Source organism: Mus caroli, chromosome 12 (assembly GCF_900094665.2).
Source record: "Mus caroli chromosome 12, CAROLI_EIJ_v1.1, whole genome shotgun sequence".
NCBI lineage: Eukaryota > Metazoa > Chordata > Mammalia > Rodentia > Muridae > Mus > Mus caroli.
This window is the reverse complement of record NC_034581.1, coordinates 103,334,454-103,351,588: the sequence shown is the minus strand read 5'-3', so window position 1 is coordinate 103,351,588 and position 17,135 is coordinate 103,334,454. Positions and strand designations below refer to the sequence as shown.

The window sequence follows — 17,135 nt, the reverse complement described above, 5'->3', positions numbered from 1 at the left end:
GCAAGCAGCGGGCTGAGCCCGGCGCTAAGAAGCGGGAAGCATGCGGCCGCCACATCCCGGCCCCCTCCCTCCTGGGCCCGCCGCTCACCACACACACGGAAGCTCTTGGTCCACCCCTACAGCGGTCCGGCCAGCACTCGGGCCGCCCAGTCGCGTTCCACCACGACGCCGGCAATCTCAGCCAATCGGAGATGGGTTCTGCCCGCCTCTGCCTGGACAGCCAATGGCGGCATGCCGAGACCGGAAGTTATTCCAGCCGGCTGGTGTTTCCACGGACGCCCAAGAGGTACCGGTGGCTGAACCTGGGGGTGCTGACTGGTGGGGCCGAAGGGGGTGCCGCCGGTAAGTGAGGAGTGGGTGGTCACTGCGCCGGGAGTGAGGGAGGGATGCCGAGGTGGCGCCGGGGCCTTGGGCTGACGCCCCGGCGCCGCGCCCCGAGGGTCCAGCTCGGAACCCGGCTGTCTGTTCTCTGGGCACCTGCACCACGAGGGACCGGGAGGCTGCGGCGGCGCCGCCCACCCAGCCTGTCATCGTTTCCCACCGCCTGAGCTTTGCCCTGTAGGATCTCTTTGCCCTGTACGAAGTGTTTGTAAAGCCCCTGGTGCCCGTTTCATAGATGAGGGATCCTAAAGAGAAGCAGAGAAGGAACGCTACTTTCCCACGGTTTTATGATAGCACACCAAACTCTATGCCCAACATTAAAAGCCGATGCTCTCTGAACTCGCAGTTCCTATCTTTCCGCTGCAGTGCACAACTTCAGAGCAAGGCTTCTTCAGGGAGGCAGTGATGTACAAAGCGATATGCCCGTCCTATTTGTCGCTACACTACACACAATTGCAATGATGCTGTGGGGGCGGGAAAGGAAGAGGGTGGGGAGGTCATATGGCGGTCAACCTGAAGAAAGGGACAGCTGATGCAATGACAAGTAGCTCCGGGCTCTTGGGAGTTTGATTGGCCTCAGCCGCCTCCTCCCACAGCTCAAGTAGCTAGCCAGTGACTGGACTTGCTCTTGAAGGAAGCTGGGCAAGTGGCTAAAATGCTTTTGGGAACCTGAGTGATTTCTAGGAAACCCCTCAGTAAGTGAAACTGAAAGGGTGTGGCAAAGCAGATAAAAAAAAAAAAAGACTCTTAAAAAAAAAAAAAAAAAAAAAAACAAAGAAAGAAACTGAAAGGGGAAGAGGAGAGTATTAAAGACCTCCACCCTGGCTGGGCATTCTCATATGTTCAGCTGTCCAGCTTGAGCACCCTTGGACTACACAGCCAGGGTATGTATTGCCTTCTCGACTAGGCTTGCAGTGTGTTTTCTGTTGTTGCAGTGGTTTGGTTTGGGTCACCTACCTCATATGAAAGCATTGAAGACTTGAGGAGGGTGTGTGTCTGGATTGGGATGTTGTGCATGTATTTCATCTAGTTGACTCAGGTTCAGGTGATGCCCTGGTTTTGAGTAGATGTGGTGGGTGCCCAGTGACCTGTTTGCATTCAGAGCTTGCCCTTCAGCATCTTCAAAGCTCCAGCTTATCTGGCCTCCTTAAGTGGTCAGTGTCTGAATATGTTGGCATTCTTATTGTGACAACAGAGTCTGTAACGTCTGTCTTTGTAAATTAGTGTCTTTCTCTTTTAAGGTAGTATTCATAGGGCTCGGCTTGTAGTTCAACTGTTAAAAGGCTAACTTGGCATGTTCCAGGCTCTGGGTTCAATCCCCAATGCCTTTGGTTGGGAAAATAACCTTTCATTAACTAGACCATCATCATCTATCCCCAAGTTTTGTCTTCTGCGATCATGTCAATCTGCAACTATTGTTATCTACTCTTTGAGACTACAGTTCCAGGGTATCTAGAAAGTTTCCTAGACCACCTTCTTTCCAAGCTGCCCCTAAAATCGTGCTGCCTTCTTCCCTCAGGCTGCAGAGACTGTGGGTCTTCCCTGTGATAGTTTCCTTATGGTCTAAATCCTTCTCTTTCCTATCTGCTCACACTGTAATGGGCCCCTTTCTTTACAAGACTACTGTGTCATCTAGAACAGTGCTATTTTTCTAAATGAGCCATAGATTAAAAGGCCTGCAAAGGGGAGTTACGGGTGGAGGAGCCTTTGTAGGCTTCTCGTCAGAGGCCTGCTGTGAGTGCTCTGGAGTAGGCAGTTTGACTTCTTATAATCCCAGTACTTTTGTTACAGGGGATAATAGATAACTTCCTGGTTATAACATCTTTCTTTCTCCCATATTGTATTAGTAGTGGGATAAATAGCATTTCCTTAATAAAAGAGACAACCTCCCATCTAGAGTTGATATGGTAAGTCCTCAAGACAGTGATCTTTAACAGTTTGTCATCTTGGATTCCTTCATAAAGATGGTAAACCTGAGCAATTCTTACATCCATTCATCCAGTGAATATGCAAATATTGATATACTTTAAGAGGTTCAAGAATTCCTAGCTAAACACCTCTGAAGTTAAGCTGAATTCTAATGGTTAGCAAACAAAAATAGAGGATGGGAGAGCTCTTCATACAATCCAGAGGTAAATGTGTAACTGCGTGAAGGCAGGAAGTTGGTAGCTCTGTTTTCTTTGCCTCAACCATTCCTAGAATATTCATTCAAGAAAATGCCTCTCATTCTCTTGGTCTCCCTCACTCTCTTCCTCATGCACTTACACACTTACACACACACACACACACACACACACACACACACGAGATTTAAACGGTGACCATGCATGAGCGACCAGGAAAACAGATTTCACATGTTGTTTCCTCTGTCTGATTAGTTTATACGCCTCTTCCAAGTCAGAGTTCTAATGCTTGAAGAGATAGGTGCTCCCCTACAACGTGGGTCCTGAATGCAGATCCGGTTCCCTAGCTGATTACAGCAGCTGCCATCCCTTTTGCAGTGGAAAGAGAGTAGCTGTCCCAGGCTCACTCACTCATTCTCCCTGGCACTTTTTCTAGGAGTTGAGTGCAATTCTGACCACAGCTGATTACAGTCTTTGCAGAGCCCAACATTTGTGGAGAAGTGGGGTAAACAAAGGCAAGTACAGAGGTAACCAGAACAGGGCAGATGTTACAGTGGGCAAAGAAACTAGAGGTCTAAGACCCAAGGCAGAGACCCAAGGCAGTCTTCCTGGCTCTCCCCAGATCTTAGAAGTTATGACTCAGTGCCAGAGCATTAAACCAGAGATAACCTTAGATCCGACTGACTCAGCTATCAACTAGAACAAACACTGGTATTTTTTATATTTGCTGGGTTTGGAGGAGGTTTGTTTTTTTGTTGTTGTTGTTTGTTTGTTTGTTTTCTTTTTTAAGAGGGTGGGGGTGTCACTACAAGATCTTACTATATAATTCTGGGCTACTTTCTGTAGCCCAGGCTAGCCTAAAATTTACCAGTCCCCCTATTCAGCTAGATTTGGAGTTGTACACCAATCACCATGTCCAGCTAAAACCTGCACTTAGAAGAAGATAGAAGAGAACAGCCTCGAGGAGGAGGCGCTTACTGACTTAGGAGAGGCATTCATAGCAGAAATACATGCTGGTGTACACGAGTCACAATTCTACCAACTCTACAGCAGAGGAACTGCTGCAACAAAGTACGACGTGTTCCAGTGTCCCAGGGCTGCGGTTGGTAATGGCTGTGAGAAGCTGAGGTTGACTCTCAGAGATAGCAGAGCCCAGACAAAGGGGGGTGGGAGGGGAGCGTTCCTGGACAGGAGGAAGAAGAGCAGGACTCTGAGAGCCTATGATTGAGCTGGACTCTGACACTAGAGTCTGACTTCTCTGGATTGAACCTCAGGCAGCTTCTTGTGGCTTCCCTGGGCTAACAGGATGTACAGTTGCAGCTTGCTCTTCTGAGACACTGGGAAAATCGCTTAACCCTTTGTGTCTAGAAGTCATCTTTATTACACTCACTTCTTTCATCTGATCCAAGCAAATATGTCCATAGAAAAGAAGGGACTGGGGGTCTCCTTACTCCCTGGCTTCAACATTCTTCCCGCTGCTAGGCCATAAGGGCTTGTTCTTCAAGTCAGTCCCTCACCAAACTTCCCTTTCTGGGAATCAGATGAGATGATTCTCAGTGGCTGCTGTCCCGTCCTAGTTTGGGTATTGTGAGTTCATGGACTTGTGTGAAAATGGTGGTGTTGAGAACAAATTTAACCAATGGATAAATACAAACAGATGGCATCTCCACTGTGCATCTGACTGAGAGGTAGGTAGGTGGGGGTCAGTGGCTGAGACCGCCTGAGCTTTTATCCTCTAGTTGAAACCTTCCATCCTGCAGGGAAACTTGTATAACACAGGATGTTGTCAGGAAGGTGACCCAGCAGTATGTTCTGTGAGGGGAGTAAAGGTCCTGTCTTGCAAGGGGGAGGTCCTTAAACTCAGAAAGTAAACAACTTACTAGCTTCAGGAAATCCCTGAAACTAACTAGATTCCCTAGGTTCCTTCCTCTCTGCAAGCATATATGAGCAGTAAGAACTGCTGAGAGAGACTCTCAGAGGAACCCAGCTTCCCAGAAGCAGCTCAGACTACCCTAGCTGCCTTCGGGCTGTGCAGTGCCCTCCAGGTAGCTTTCATGAGCCATCACCCATGCTGGAGTGGGCCTTGATGATCCGTCTGCTTTTGAGTCATCTACCCAGGAAAACTCATTGCTTCAAAGTAGGGTCGGGGGCCAGAGGGGCACAGCATTCACTGGCTCACCACTTTGGACTTCAGTGGTATGCTTAATCGGGTCTGTTCTCAGAAGGGAGGAGACATTTGTTCATGTATCCTCAAGAATACTGTCATACAACACCTTCCTCTGCAGTCATACACATCCATATCCATGAGCCAGGGAGGACAGATCTGTCACAAGATTCTGATGAGGCTCAGATGACTTGATGCATAAAGGAACTTAGATGAAGGTACCAGGTCCGGGTGCTCAGTTACTGCTCTGGCACAGGCTGCAGCTCCTCTGTGTAAGTCGGGTAAAGCTGAGTTAGGTGTATCCTTAGAGCCCTCCCTCCCTAACCCGGGAATAACAAGACTGGAAGTGCACTTGGATCTGGCTTACAGTTTGTAGTATGTTCCTGGGTCAGTTTTCTTTTCTCATTTGTTTCTATAACAGCCCTTGAGGTAAGTTAAAAAAAGTTCCAAGAGTTAACATTTTATGGATAGAGTGACTGGCCCAACAGGACTCCAGATGGCCCAGTCCCCACCCTTTCCGGTGTCAATAGAGATAGTGACTGCTAGAAGGTGCAGACACACCTTCCCAGCTTTAGTAAGGCAGCATATGAGATGGCAAGGCTCATGATCCATACTGGTCTAGAACTCAGAACAGAGAGGGCTTTGCCCACCTGGACCTTGCTGTAACATTTGGCCAGCTAGAGGCCATGTGGCATTACTGTGTTCTTTATGGTTGCAAAGGCCATAGGTTTGTTCCCAAGACAGTAAAAATAAGGAACAAATAAGACTTGGCAAAGTGTCTTTTGGTCTGCTAAATGTAGCCTTACAAAAGTGTGTTTCTATTCCAAGCAAACATGAGTTCCTCTCTTCTGGGCACTAGATGGGAACAAACATCACCCCATGACAACTTACTGTTTACAAGAAGGCCCTCCCGTGCTGGCCTCCCTCCAGGTAGCCCTTCCCACGAATGCCTTTAGTTCTCGTTGTCAGTATTGATGCTGCTTTTTCTTGACCCCTAGATTTCTCCTTATCTCTTTCCACTAATGTTCTGTTGCCCCGTTCTGTGTTACAGCTCAGTTACCACGTTTTTCTGAGAGAAAGGTTGCGCGCTGTAAAGGAAGCACAGCTGCAGCAACTGCTCATGGCTCCCACCTTCACCTCCCATTTCACTTTTTTCTCCACAGAGTCCTGTCTCAACTGCTGGACACACTACTCACAAGCCAGCTGCAGGCCTAGGTCCTAGAAGATGGCAGACATGCCCAGTGGCGAGTCCTGCACCTCTCCACTGGAGCTGTTCAACAGCATAGCTACTCAAGGGGAGCTCGTGAGGTCCCTCAAAGCTGGAAATGCACCAAAAGTAGGTGATTTGTCGGGCTCTCCGAAACATGCGCCTGAGCCACCACGCCCGTGCAGCTGTCTGGGTATAGTCTGCTAAGTTCATGTCCTTCTTATGTGCTTCCGAGGCCTTTGTATGTAGGGAACTGGTCCCCAGATCCTCATAGGTGCCAGAGTCCGTGAATACCCAAGTCCCTCACATGAAGTAGTATAGGATTCACGAGTGATCTGCTCTATACTTCAGGCCATCTTAGAATTGCGTGTATTCTGTGTAATTAGTTGTGATGCCCCATGTTTTTTGGTTGGTAGGTTGGATTGGGGTTTTTTTGTTGTTGTTTTTGTCTTTTGGTTGGTTGGGTTTGGGTTTGTCTTGTTTTTGTTGCTATATTGTACCTGTAGAGAATACAGTAGTTACCTTTTTGTCTGTTTCTGTGACATAATGCAGGACAAAAGCAACGTAAGGAAGAGTGTGTTTGGCTCACAGTTTGAGGTTAGTCCTTCATGACAGGGAGAGCACAGAGGCAGGACTGTGAGCCAGCTGGTCACATGGGATCACTGTCAGGAGATGAGTGTCCGTGCCTAGGTCCTTTCTCCATGGAATGAAGCCACCTGCATTTAGGGTAATCTTCCCACCTGAATTGCCCTGTGCCTTGTAAACATGTGTAGAGGTTTATTTCCTGGGCACTTCTGGATCCTGTCAAGTTGACAGTGAGTAAAGTGACAAGATGGGATGTGTACGTCCTCAGCGGAGATGAAGAACCTATTTGTGTTTAGTAGTTCCTGTCCTATGTTTGTTCTGTAACCCAAGAATACAGAGCCCACAGCTAAAGACCCCGAGCACCCCAGCATCTTCCAGCCTCTTCTCCCAAGCTCTGAGCATGCACAGACATTGTCAGTTCCTACCATTGATCCTCTTAAGGTTTAGACTTGGGCATGTCTACTATTTCCCTCCTTTACTAATTTCAAGTTGGGGCTTTGGCCCAGGCTGTACGGAATTCCTGCTTTCACACACACTTCCCCTCCTCCAACTGCCGGGATATGTCGCAGTTCTAGTCAGGTCATTATTAGTACAGGCATTGTTACACTATGTAAACACATAGACAGCTGAACCATCAACTAAAGCATGAGCCCTTTTCCTTTCCTTCCCACCTCCTGTTTTCTCTGGGGTTAATGTTTGCCTTAATTTCTGTTTGCCTGGCCTTTTCTTCATAATGCCAACGGGCACCACATAACACAGTCACAGACAGCAGGGTCTGATAGGTTGTGAACACAGTCGACATTGTGTTTATGGTTAAGTCACTTTTGTATAGTGTGAACTTTTGTTTGCTATTGGGTGGGAGTTGTTTGTTTGTTTGTTTGTTTGTTTATGATAAGATGTGGTACGTGCTAAGGAAGCATTCTGCCACTGTCTTGGCAACTTTGTTCCTTTCTGTCCAGATAGCTGACCTGAAACACCAGCTTCAGAGAGCAAGAGTTCCTCTTATCTCACAGTTTGAGGGTCCAGACCCTCATGGTGTCGGACGAGTCTGTCTGACACCCCAACCCGTGGGATGCCACTACCCACATCATCCCTCACCTGATGAACCACTGTGGAAACATCTTGACAGACACACCGATATCACCTGGGTGATTCCAAATCCAATCAAGGTGACAATAAGAGTTAGCTATCACAGCCTCAAGGCTAGGTATCCAGGCCTGGTGTATGTATTCAGTATACTTTTATCATTAAGCTTGTATGCCCACTTACTAATTATAGCAAGATTTGTGCTATATTACCTTGGCAGAAGCCCCCTATGTCCCATGTTTATCCAGTCTCTTGACTGTATCAAAGCTCACATCAGTCTAGTGGCCTGTACCGTCCAGGTCAGCGCACGGATGGTGTCCATGCTTACTGACACATGCTCAGACTCTGTCCCTACCGTTAAGCCGTGTAGGGCTATCATGGCTCCTCCCTAGGTGTTGAATCTCAGCTACTATATAAAGGTAACGTCTTAGGCAGTCTTACAGGACCTCTGCCAATTTACCTTCCCTAAGGTTTGATTGATAGTCAAGCTGGGTGTAGAGTTCTGAGATGGAAGCAACTTTCTCTTCGAATTCTGTTGTTTCATTTTGTCTATCACAGAATCTCAATGTAGTCCAGCCTGGCCTCAACCTGCTATATGCAAGGCTACCCATGAACTTCTCATCTTCCTGCCTCTGCTTCCTGGTTACTTATGCTAGAGTGATGGCAAACCACACCCAGCATCCCGTGGAATGCATTCCTGTGGCCTGTTTGTCAGCACATTTTGTTGTCCTCCATAGGGACATTGGAGTCATTTCTGTTGTAGTGCCCTGACATCCCAGGGATAGGCCCAATACTCCTTGCAAACTTTAATTCTCAGAAATCATATTATTCATTTGATCTACTTGGTACTCTGTCTTTTCTGTTTTTAGGTCAGAAAGCACTCCTCTGGCTTTCTTCTCTCTTGCTCTACACCCCATTTCTTTCTGTTCTCTGTGGGTTGTTTCCTCACCCTAGCCTCCTGCTGTCCTCCATTTCTCCTGTCATAAACCCCCAAGTATCCCTTCGGGCATGCTCCGTAGTGCACCGAGCTGGTGATGCCAGTGCCCCTGGTGCTTTCTGCCCTTTGTGCCCGGAGTCACGGCGAGTTTCCTCTTCCCTTTCACGGGCACGGCAGATGTGCCGTAGCTTGCCGTCTGCTCACGGCCTTGGAGACAGCTGCCAGCTGGCCTCGTGGTGAGGAGGCCATTGCTCTGTGCGGCCCCTTTCCTAGATAGCTGTGGGACTTGTTGTGGTTGAGGGGCTTTGTGGTCAGAGTGTTAACTTTGTCTCTTGGGAATGGTATTCTCTGTGGTCGGCTATTGAGGGAGTGCGAGGTATAGGGCTGGTCTTGGTATACTTCCCACTGTTATGGATAGTAGTCTCTGGTCTACATACCACTGTCTTTTTCCCATGGAAACTTCTGGATGCAACGAGCTGAACTGTTTCCTGAACAGATCTAGCCAGCTTTCCTGTTATTGCCTGTATGTTATTATTTCATCGTCGATGCCAGGGTCTCTGGTAGTCCGTGGTGTGAAGTGGGCTCACTGCCCTCCTAACCAGCCCTTCCCAGATTATCTTTTTCTCTCATGCTGGGTCCTGTCACTGCCACCTGCTCCTGTTTTCTTGGTCCTCTGTCTTTTAAGGAGCTCGCTAATGGTGAGTTTTAGGAGCTGGTCAGTGTGCAGCTCTAATGACAGCAAAGGCACTCCATGCCCTTTGCTGCCTCCACTCTTAGGTCTCCATCCCTCCTCCTCTGCTGCTTCCCATCCTGTCTTCTCAAGAGTCTGTTTATGTTACCAGACGATGCTGTCCACCTCACATTCAGCCCCGTAGCTTTCGTTGGTCATTAGTCTGAGCAAACTATTAAATTTTAAAGGAAATAAGTGGTATAGAGAGAAAGTCATGTCTGAACACCTGATTATCCAGAACTCACCATGTGGGCACAGTGGATTGGACTAAATGGTTTTCAGGCAAAAACCTAAGATAAATAAAAGGCTCAAGAATGGGTAATTTCTCCTGTAATCCTACTTGGCAGGCTAACAGTGGCATTTCTATCAGTTTAACATTAAATTTGAATAACACTGTAATGTTTTTAAATAGTACTCCCTCCCCCCTTTTTTTAATCCTCATTCTGAGACAGGATCTCACTGTAGTCCTGACTGATCTAGAACACATAGAGATTCACCTGCCTCTCTCCCGACACCATTAGGACACTGGCTTTTAAGTTGAGTCTCTATGTCCTGGCCCGCACTACTCTGAAATAGGAAGCAAGTTAGCAAGTCTGTTCATTGCTTTTTTCCAGGCTCCAGACATTCCCTGAACAGTGACAAGGTTAAATGTTTCCTATTTCCAAAATCGGATCAGATAGAGCACAAATTGTCAACAGTCAGTGATTAAAAGATACCACTTGCTATGTACTTGAGAGCAAGGCACGTCTGCTCACAGATAGTTCTGCAGATGAAATTTGTTAAACATGTATTTTCTTTCCAGTGCTGAGCCTAGGACTGCTGAGACAGCAGAGCAGCTGTCCAGTGAAGGCTTCTTCTCTTGTGTGAGCTATAGACATGGAATTATTGATTGCAAGAGGTAAAGTCATTTTGATAACAAATTCTAGATAATTTTATTTTTGAAGCATGGTTCACTACAGAATCTTAGCTCCCTTTTGCTGCAGTACTGTTCTAGTGAACAACTCTCTAAGTGAGATTGGAGTCATGGTAGTTCTTCCCCAGGAAGCTCAGTTTATAGTACATAGTGCTATAAGCATAAGCCTCATAAATATGTGTGTTTCCCTAGGCAAGCAAATACACTGTGTAGTCTTAGTAGTGTAAGCCAGCTGTGGCAATTTACCAGTTTACAGTTTGAGGCCACAGCATGACTTGATAGCCTTACTTAGACCTGTTCTTTGAAGCTTCTGGGGGTGGCCACTGTGAGCCCCTAGAAAAGAGGGGTCTTCAGTAAGTTTCCAGAGTGCCCAGGATACAGCTTACAATTGCTGTTGCTGCTCTTTCCTTTTCTCTCTTTATTTCTTTAAAAAAAAAAAAAAATAACATCTTGTGTACCCAGACTGTCCTCCAGCTTTCTGTATAGCCAGGAATGACCGAGAACCCCTGATCCTCCTGCCCATACCTCCCAGGTGCTGGGGTTGCAGGATTCACAGGCATGGAGACACTAGAAATAGCCTGGTAACTAGCTAGAAAGATGGCTCAGCAGTTAGGAGCCTTGACTTCTCTTACAGGGAACTAACTGGGTTTGGTTCTCAGTACCCTGTGGCAACTCATGAAGATAACTCCAAAGTTAGGAGACCTGGTGCCCTCTTTTGGCCTCCACAGGCACATATGGCACATACATACATACATACATACATACTTGCAAATACTCATACACATCAAATAAAAATAAATCTTAAGAAGAGCTAGCTTGATGAGACTCCATCATCCAGTGGTGTCCCTGTCTCTGAGCATCCCTCAGGGCACACTTTCCCTTGCCTTCACCTGCTTTCATAACACATCTTTGAGTTGTCATCATGACGCCTCTGGCCTCTTTGGTTGTGTCTGTAAGTTTTCATCCTCACCTGTGCAGGACGTAACATGGTGCAGTATGCACCCTGAGCTCCATTAAAGGAGCTGTCGAAAACGCGCCTTGTCATAAACAATAGTGTGTTCCGGGTCATAGCTACTGTCCCATATGATTCTGGTCATGATCTGTATGTATCAAACAAATGTAAAATATACCGGAGCCCAGTTTTCTGCCTGTTCAGGACGATTCCCTGGCTCTTAAACTCCTCAGCAAGCACTTGTCAAGGTTGTAGAACTGCACAAGGTGACAGACGTGTGTGAGAGTCCTTGCACAGTGCCTGCCGCCTGGCTGGTTTTCTGCAGACCTTGGCCTTGTCAGCGTTTGAACTTCACCTTGTTTCCCCTTAGGATGAGATTGATTCTGCAGTAAAGATGTTGTTATCATTAAAAATGAGCTATAAGGCTGCCATGGGGGAGGAGTACAAGGCTGGCTGCCCTCCTGGGAACCCAACAGCTGAGAGAAATTGTGACTCAGATGCCACAAAAGCCAGCGAGGATTTTGTGGATCCATGGACAGTGCGGACAAGCAGTGCAAAAGGCATCGACTATGACAAGCTCATTGGTGAGTAGTCACCTGCCTCCCTCACAGCCCCTCAGTGTCTAGTGTGGCTGCTATGTCCTCCTCATTGGCATTTCTAACTCCGTGTGCTTTTACAAACGTCTGTGCATTTCTAATTGGCACAGTAATTATGTGTGTTTTTAGGACAAGGATGATTGTCTATATATGCGAACCCTGGATAATGACAGAGTCAGGATATGTAACATGTTCATCACCACCAACAGGTTTATTTCTTGGTGATATTATTTAAGCTCTCTCTGGCAGCTGTTGTGAAATACACAATACATTTTTGTTGATGGCATCCACCGCACTGTTGGTGGCCCATCGGAATTCACCAATCTCACTGTGACAGCCTTTCCCCAGTCTCTCTCCCAGCCAGGTACTCTCCCTTTAGATCCCACATAGAATGAGATCCTATAGTATTTGATCTTCTGTGACTGCTGGTCTGGCTTGTCCTTGGGGGTTAACTCTGTTGTTCTAGATAACAGGATTCTACTTCCTTTCATAGTTGTACTGTAGTGTGTGTGTGTTGTGTGTGTGTGTGTGTGTGTGTGTGTGTGTGTGTGTCTGTGTATATATCACATTTTCTTTGTTCAGAGACACATAGGTAGATCCATCTTGTGAATAGTACTGCCATCAATAGAAATTTAGATATTTCTTTAAACATACTAATTTCAGTATCTTTGGATATTTATGATATTTTTAAATTTGAGTTATTTCTAAGTAAAAGGGTTCAATATCAATAAACAACTAGATCCTGGGTTGTATGTTATAGACCCAAAGGATTATTTTTAAATTAGATGTCAATAAACCAAACATGGCGCTCATACCTGTTACCGGGCAATTAGGAGTGGAGGCAAAGGGTCCGAGTTCAGGGTCATCCTGAGCCACAGAGTTCAGGGTCAGCCTGGAACACATCAGTTGTGCCCCAAGAGACCAAAGTTTTAAGTGATAAAAAATGACATATTTCAAAAATGATGATATGAAGCAAGCAACCTGGCTGGCTGTCCTGGTTTGGGTAGTTCAGAGCCGGAAAGCTCCAGCACAGTGGGTGGGTCTGTTCCCAGGCTTCCCATCACACCCTGCCTCCACTGCCCTTGCTGTGCACTAGATGTCACTGTCAGTTGTCCAGGAAGAAACCACTGAGGTGTGTATGTCTCCATCACAACTATTTCAGTAACCCTAAAACTGTCACTGAGGGAGAGTCTCTTCAGGACCAACATGAATCTTAAGTCAGCAGTCTGAGAAATGTGGGAATCATGGCTGTTGTCAGTGTAAGCTACACCCTAAGGAGTGTGAGTGATTGTGTGTGTGTGTGTGTGTGTGTGTGTGTGTGTGTGTGTGTGTGTGTGTGTGAGCACTGGCAGCAAGACTGCTTTCTGGGTGTGTCCCATCACAGTCTAGACCCAGGCAAACAGCACTGTAGTATGTGATCTACCTCTGTTTTGCTGATGGGGTCTCAGCAAAATATGCTACAAAGGTCCTTTTCCTTTATGTGGAGGTTACATTACAGCTCAGAGCCTGAAGAGACCAGGGTCGTTGAGACAGGTTACTAAGCCTTTTGCGACTAAGAAAGTCATCTCTTCTGTTTCTTGATGCTTTTTGCAGTTCAGTTTGGAAGCAGCAAAATTGACAAAGAGCTGATAAACCGAATAGAGCGAGCCACTGGCCAAAGACCGCACCGCTTCCTGCGTCGGGGCATCTTCTTCTCCCACCGGTCAGTACCCTTCCTCTGCTCTGGGTTCATAGAACTGGGGGGGGTGCTGGGGAGGGAGGCCTGGTACCCTGGGCAAGTGAGGCTGCAGTAGTAACTCACTGTGGAATCACCCCATTCCTTCACCTACAAGGCCTCAGCTTTTCTCTGAACAGGTGGAGGTCATTCTTGGCAGGTGAGGTGCAGTCACATCCCACACTGTAAAGCTTAAAAGGGCATGAGAGCTAGGGAGTGTCCAGTCCAACTCCAGTACTTCCCACACAGTGAGCAGTGTACTTCCTGAGGTCCCCAGCACTCTTCCTCCCCCTCAGGAATGACATCAAGAGACATTTACAGCAGAGCCCTTGGGACAGTGTCCCTGCTCCGACCATAAAGTCTCTGCAGATAACATCAAGAAGGGCAAGTTCTAGTAGACTTTGTGCCTCTTCCATCCCACAGTTTGCTTTTCCTCAGCCTTGAGGTCGGGTGTTCTGTTCCACTTGTGCCTCACCGAGCACCCAGGGAAGAGCACCCCACCAGACATCTCACAGCACGTCTGCAGAGAGCTCTGGGCCCCACTCAGTCCACAGTCAGTAGTTTTCTTAGTTGAATTTGAATTTGGGGCCAGTGAGATGGGTCAGCAGGTAGAGAAAGGTGCCTACTGCCAAGCCAGACAGCCTGAGTGCTGTTCCCAGGACCCATAAAGGGGAAGGAGAGAACAGACTCCCTCAGAGTGCCCATTGGTATACACTGCATGGCGTGGATACACATACAGAGAGACACAAATAAATCAATGAAATGTAATTTAAAAGGTTGTGGCCACGTGTGGTAGGTAGCACATACCCTTACTCTCAGCACTCGGGAGGCAGAGGCAGGGATTTACTGTGAGTTTGAGGCCAGCCTGGTCTACATACTTTCAGGATAGGCAGAGATACACAACGCAACCCTGTCCTCTGTGTGTGTGTGTGTGTGTGTGTGTGTGTGTGTGCGCGCGCGCGCGCGCGCGCGTGCAGGGTGGGGAGATTGAGAGCTTGCTAGGCGGCTCAGCAGGGACAGGCCTCTGCTTCTGAACCTAACAACCTGAGTTCAGTCCCCAGGTCCCACGTGGGTGAGGAAAGAGCCAATCCCCAAGCCTTCTTCTCTGACCTCCACACTCAAACACGAAACAAAGAGTTAATTAGTTAAATGTGATTTTAAAAAATTGTAAAGAAAATGAATTGGTATGTCATAGAATTTGACTTTGTAAACTATGTTCTCCAGTGGTTTGGTATTTACAAAGTATTAACTACTGCAAGTGTCTAATTACAGAGGATTTTATCCCCCAGCAAAGAATCCTCCTTGTCAGCAGTCACTCCCTGTTTCTCCCTCCCAAAGCGGGGTGATGGGGCACAGCTGCAATCCCCACATTAAGGTGGTGGAAGCAGGAGGAGCAGAAGTTCAAGGTCATCTGTGGCTGCATAGACAACTCCAGGCCAGCCTGGGAAACTTGATGACCCTATCTCCAAAGCGCAAATCCAGCAAATTGTGGGTTAAAATGTATCTCCCAACTCCATTCTTTTTCAAGATTGTTTTAGCTCCCTGCGCTTTCATGTGAATTTTAAAATCAGCCTTTTCTACAAGAAAGGCCTCTGGAATTTTAACAGGGGTTTATCACTGCAAAAACATAGCTCTCACCCCTCAGAGAATAAGATATTTATTCTGGAGCCAAATATGAGTGACCATCGCCCAGATACAGATTCATTCCCAAAATACCTTGGTGTTCCAGTGTGATAACAACTTCAGAACAAAAGAAAGCTATGACTGGGGGGGGGGGGGGGGGGGGGGGGGCGCTGAGGAGGACCTAGGCTGATCTCTGCCATAAGCCTCAGGTGCTGTCTGATGGCACTCCTGGCTGGTAACAGCTCTGGTGGTTGCTTAGAACATTCCACAAACATCCCCTTATAGTCACAAAGTTGTCCAGTCACACACTAAGGTGGGCAGTGGCTGGCTGTTGAAGAAGCTAATATTGCTCATAATGTTCTGATCTAGCTGTGTGCACCATCATGCCTGGCCAACTTGCAGAGTCCTGAGCCACAGGCAGAGCTTTCTCCTGGGACTTAGTATACACACTATTCCAGATCTGTTAGCTAGCTTGATGAATGTTACAATTTTAAAATACTGTCTTGGGTTTTGGGATTTTGGTTTGTTTTATAGAGACATGGTCTTACTGTATAGCCCTAGCTGGCCTAGAACTGTTGTTGTTGTTGTTGTTGTTGTTATGCCAACGCAGAGTCTAAGTTTTCTGGGATGGCCTGGAGCTCTCAGTCCTACTGGGAGTATAGGCACACCCAAGATTCCCAAATTTGCCTTTGTGGGAGTTTTCTGATTTATTCTTTTTGGTTGTGAAAACGCCGTGCAGATGTTGTGCGTTTTTCCTAGTTTACTACTGTGCAGTTGTGTGTGATGACGTGTTTGTTTAGCTATTGCATGTAGCTGTCACAGGACAACTTGTGGGAGTTGGTTCTCTCCCTCTACCATGTGGCTCACAAGAACCTAACCTTTTGCTCACTGAGCTGTCTCATGATGATGTTGATCTCACGGCCTCTGACATCCTACAGCTCTCCCTGCCCTGTCCCTGTGTTCTTACGTCATAGCTCAGGGAAGGCATCTGCACGTTCTGGGGTTGACAAAACCCATCACCTAAGGTCATCTATGAAACTGGGGGTGAAACGGTATCTACAAGCTCATCTCTAACAAGGCCCTTTAGGAAGGGCATGCATAAGATGCCCTCCAGCCACATGAAAAGCAACTCAGGGCAAGGCTCTTCTCTGTTCCATGTGCCCATTAAAATTAATTGGGTGAAGCCGGGTATGGTGGCTTCATCCCACCAATTGAGACCCTAAAGGCAGGCAAATGAGACCATCCTGGTCTACATAACAAGTTTCAGGACATCCAGGGCTACATAGTGAGACCCAGTCTCAAAAATAAAAAAGATATTTGGATGAGTTTTAGCCCTGTGTTGTACATGTGTTAATGCCTGAAGGGGAGGCAGGAATGGGATTCCCAGGCTACTCTCAGCTACACAGCAAGAACCTAACTCAGAAAAACAGATCTCGAGAAGGTGATGCCTGCCTCTATCCTGGCACTCAGAAGGTAAAACACAGGCAAATTAGGGGTTCAAGTTCATCTTCCACTACACAGTGAGTTAAAGGCTAGCTGAGCTGAATGAGACCCTTCCTGTTAAACCACACACACACAGAGACAGACAGACAGACAGACAGACAGACAGACTCAGTGTACAAAGCACACAGTATACACAAGCCAGAAACCAGCACTTTGCCTTTTCCCCTAGATCATGAAAGAAGATACTACCAGAATGGTTTTTGTCTGCTCATTTCTTTTTGAGGCAGGGAATCATAACTGAGGCTGACCTCAAATTCAGTATGTAGCTGAAGCTCGCCCTGAACTCCTGACCCTTCTGCCTGTAACCCAGAGTCGTAAGGCTGCAGTCATGCATTACCACTTCTGACTGTACACCACTGTTACCTAAACTCCTCTATCCAGGCCTCTGGGAAAAGGGATTTATTATCCGGTGTCTGCAACACCTCTGCTCAAAAACAGCTACTCACTCCCAACCTTTAGTTGGTTTCAGACACAGAAACACACACATACACTTAAGTAAAAACAAAGTTTAAAAAAGAAGGAAGGCTGGGCATAGTGGTTCATGCGTTTAATCCCAGCACTCAGGAGTCTGAGGCAGGGGGAATCGAGGAGGAGGAGGAGGAGGAGGAGGAGGAGGGAGGG

General features: G+C 47.1%; 1 protein-coding gene across 3 annotated transcripts in view; it reads left to right on the top strand.

Moving 5' to 3' along the window:
- Window positions 1-251: 251 nt before the first annotated feature.
- Window positions 252-17,135, top strand: part of Wars (tryptophanyl-tRNA synthetase) — a 35,971-nt gene continuing 19,087 nt past the window's right edge. The window contains exons 1-4 of one of the 3 annotated variants that reach the window (XM_021178740.2): window positions 252-342; window positions 5,832-6,004; window positions 11,449-11,662; window positions 13,268-13,376. In XM_021178740.2, the coding sequence (XP_021034399.1) occupies window positions 5,894-6,004; window positions 11,449-11,662; window positions 13,268-13,376 (434 nt within the window). In that variant the 5' untranslated portion in view covers window positions 252-342; window positions 5,832-5,893. Of the gene's footprint in view, window positions 343-1,181; window positions 1,266-5,831; window positions 6,005-10,028; window positions 10,112-11,448; window positions 11,663-13,267; window positions 13,377-17,135 lie in introns of those variants that run through there. The other 2 variants (XM_021178741.2, XM_029484725.1) reach the window with 2 other exon arrangements.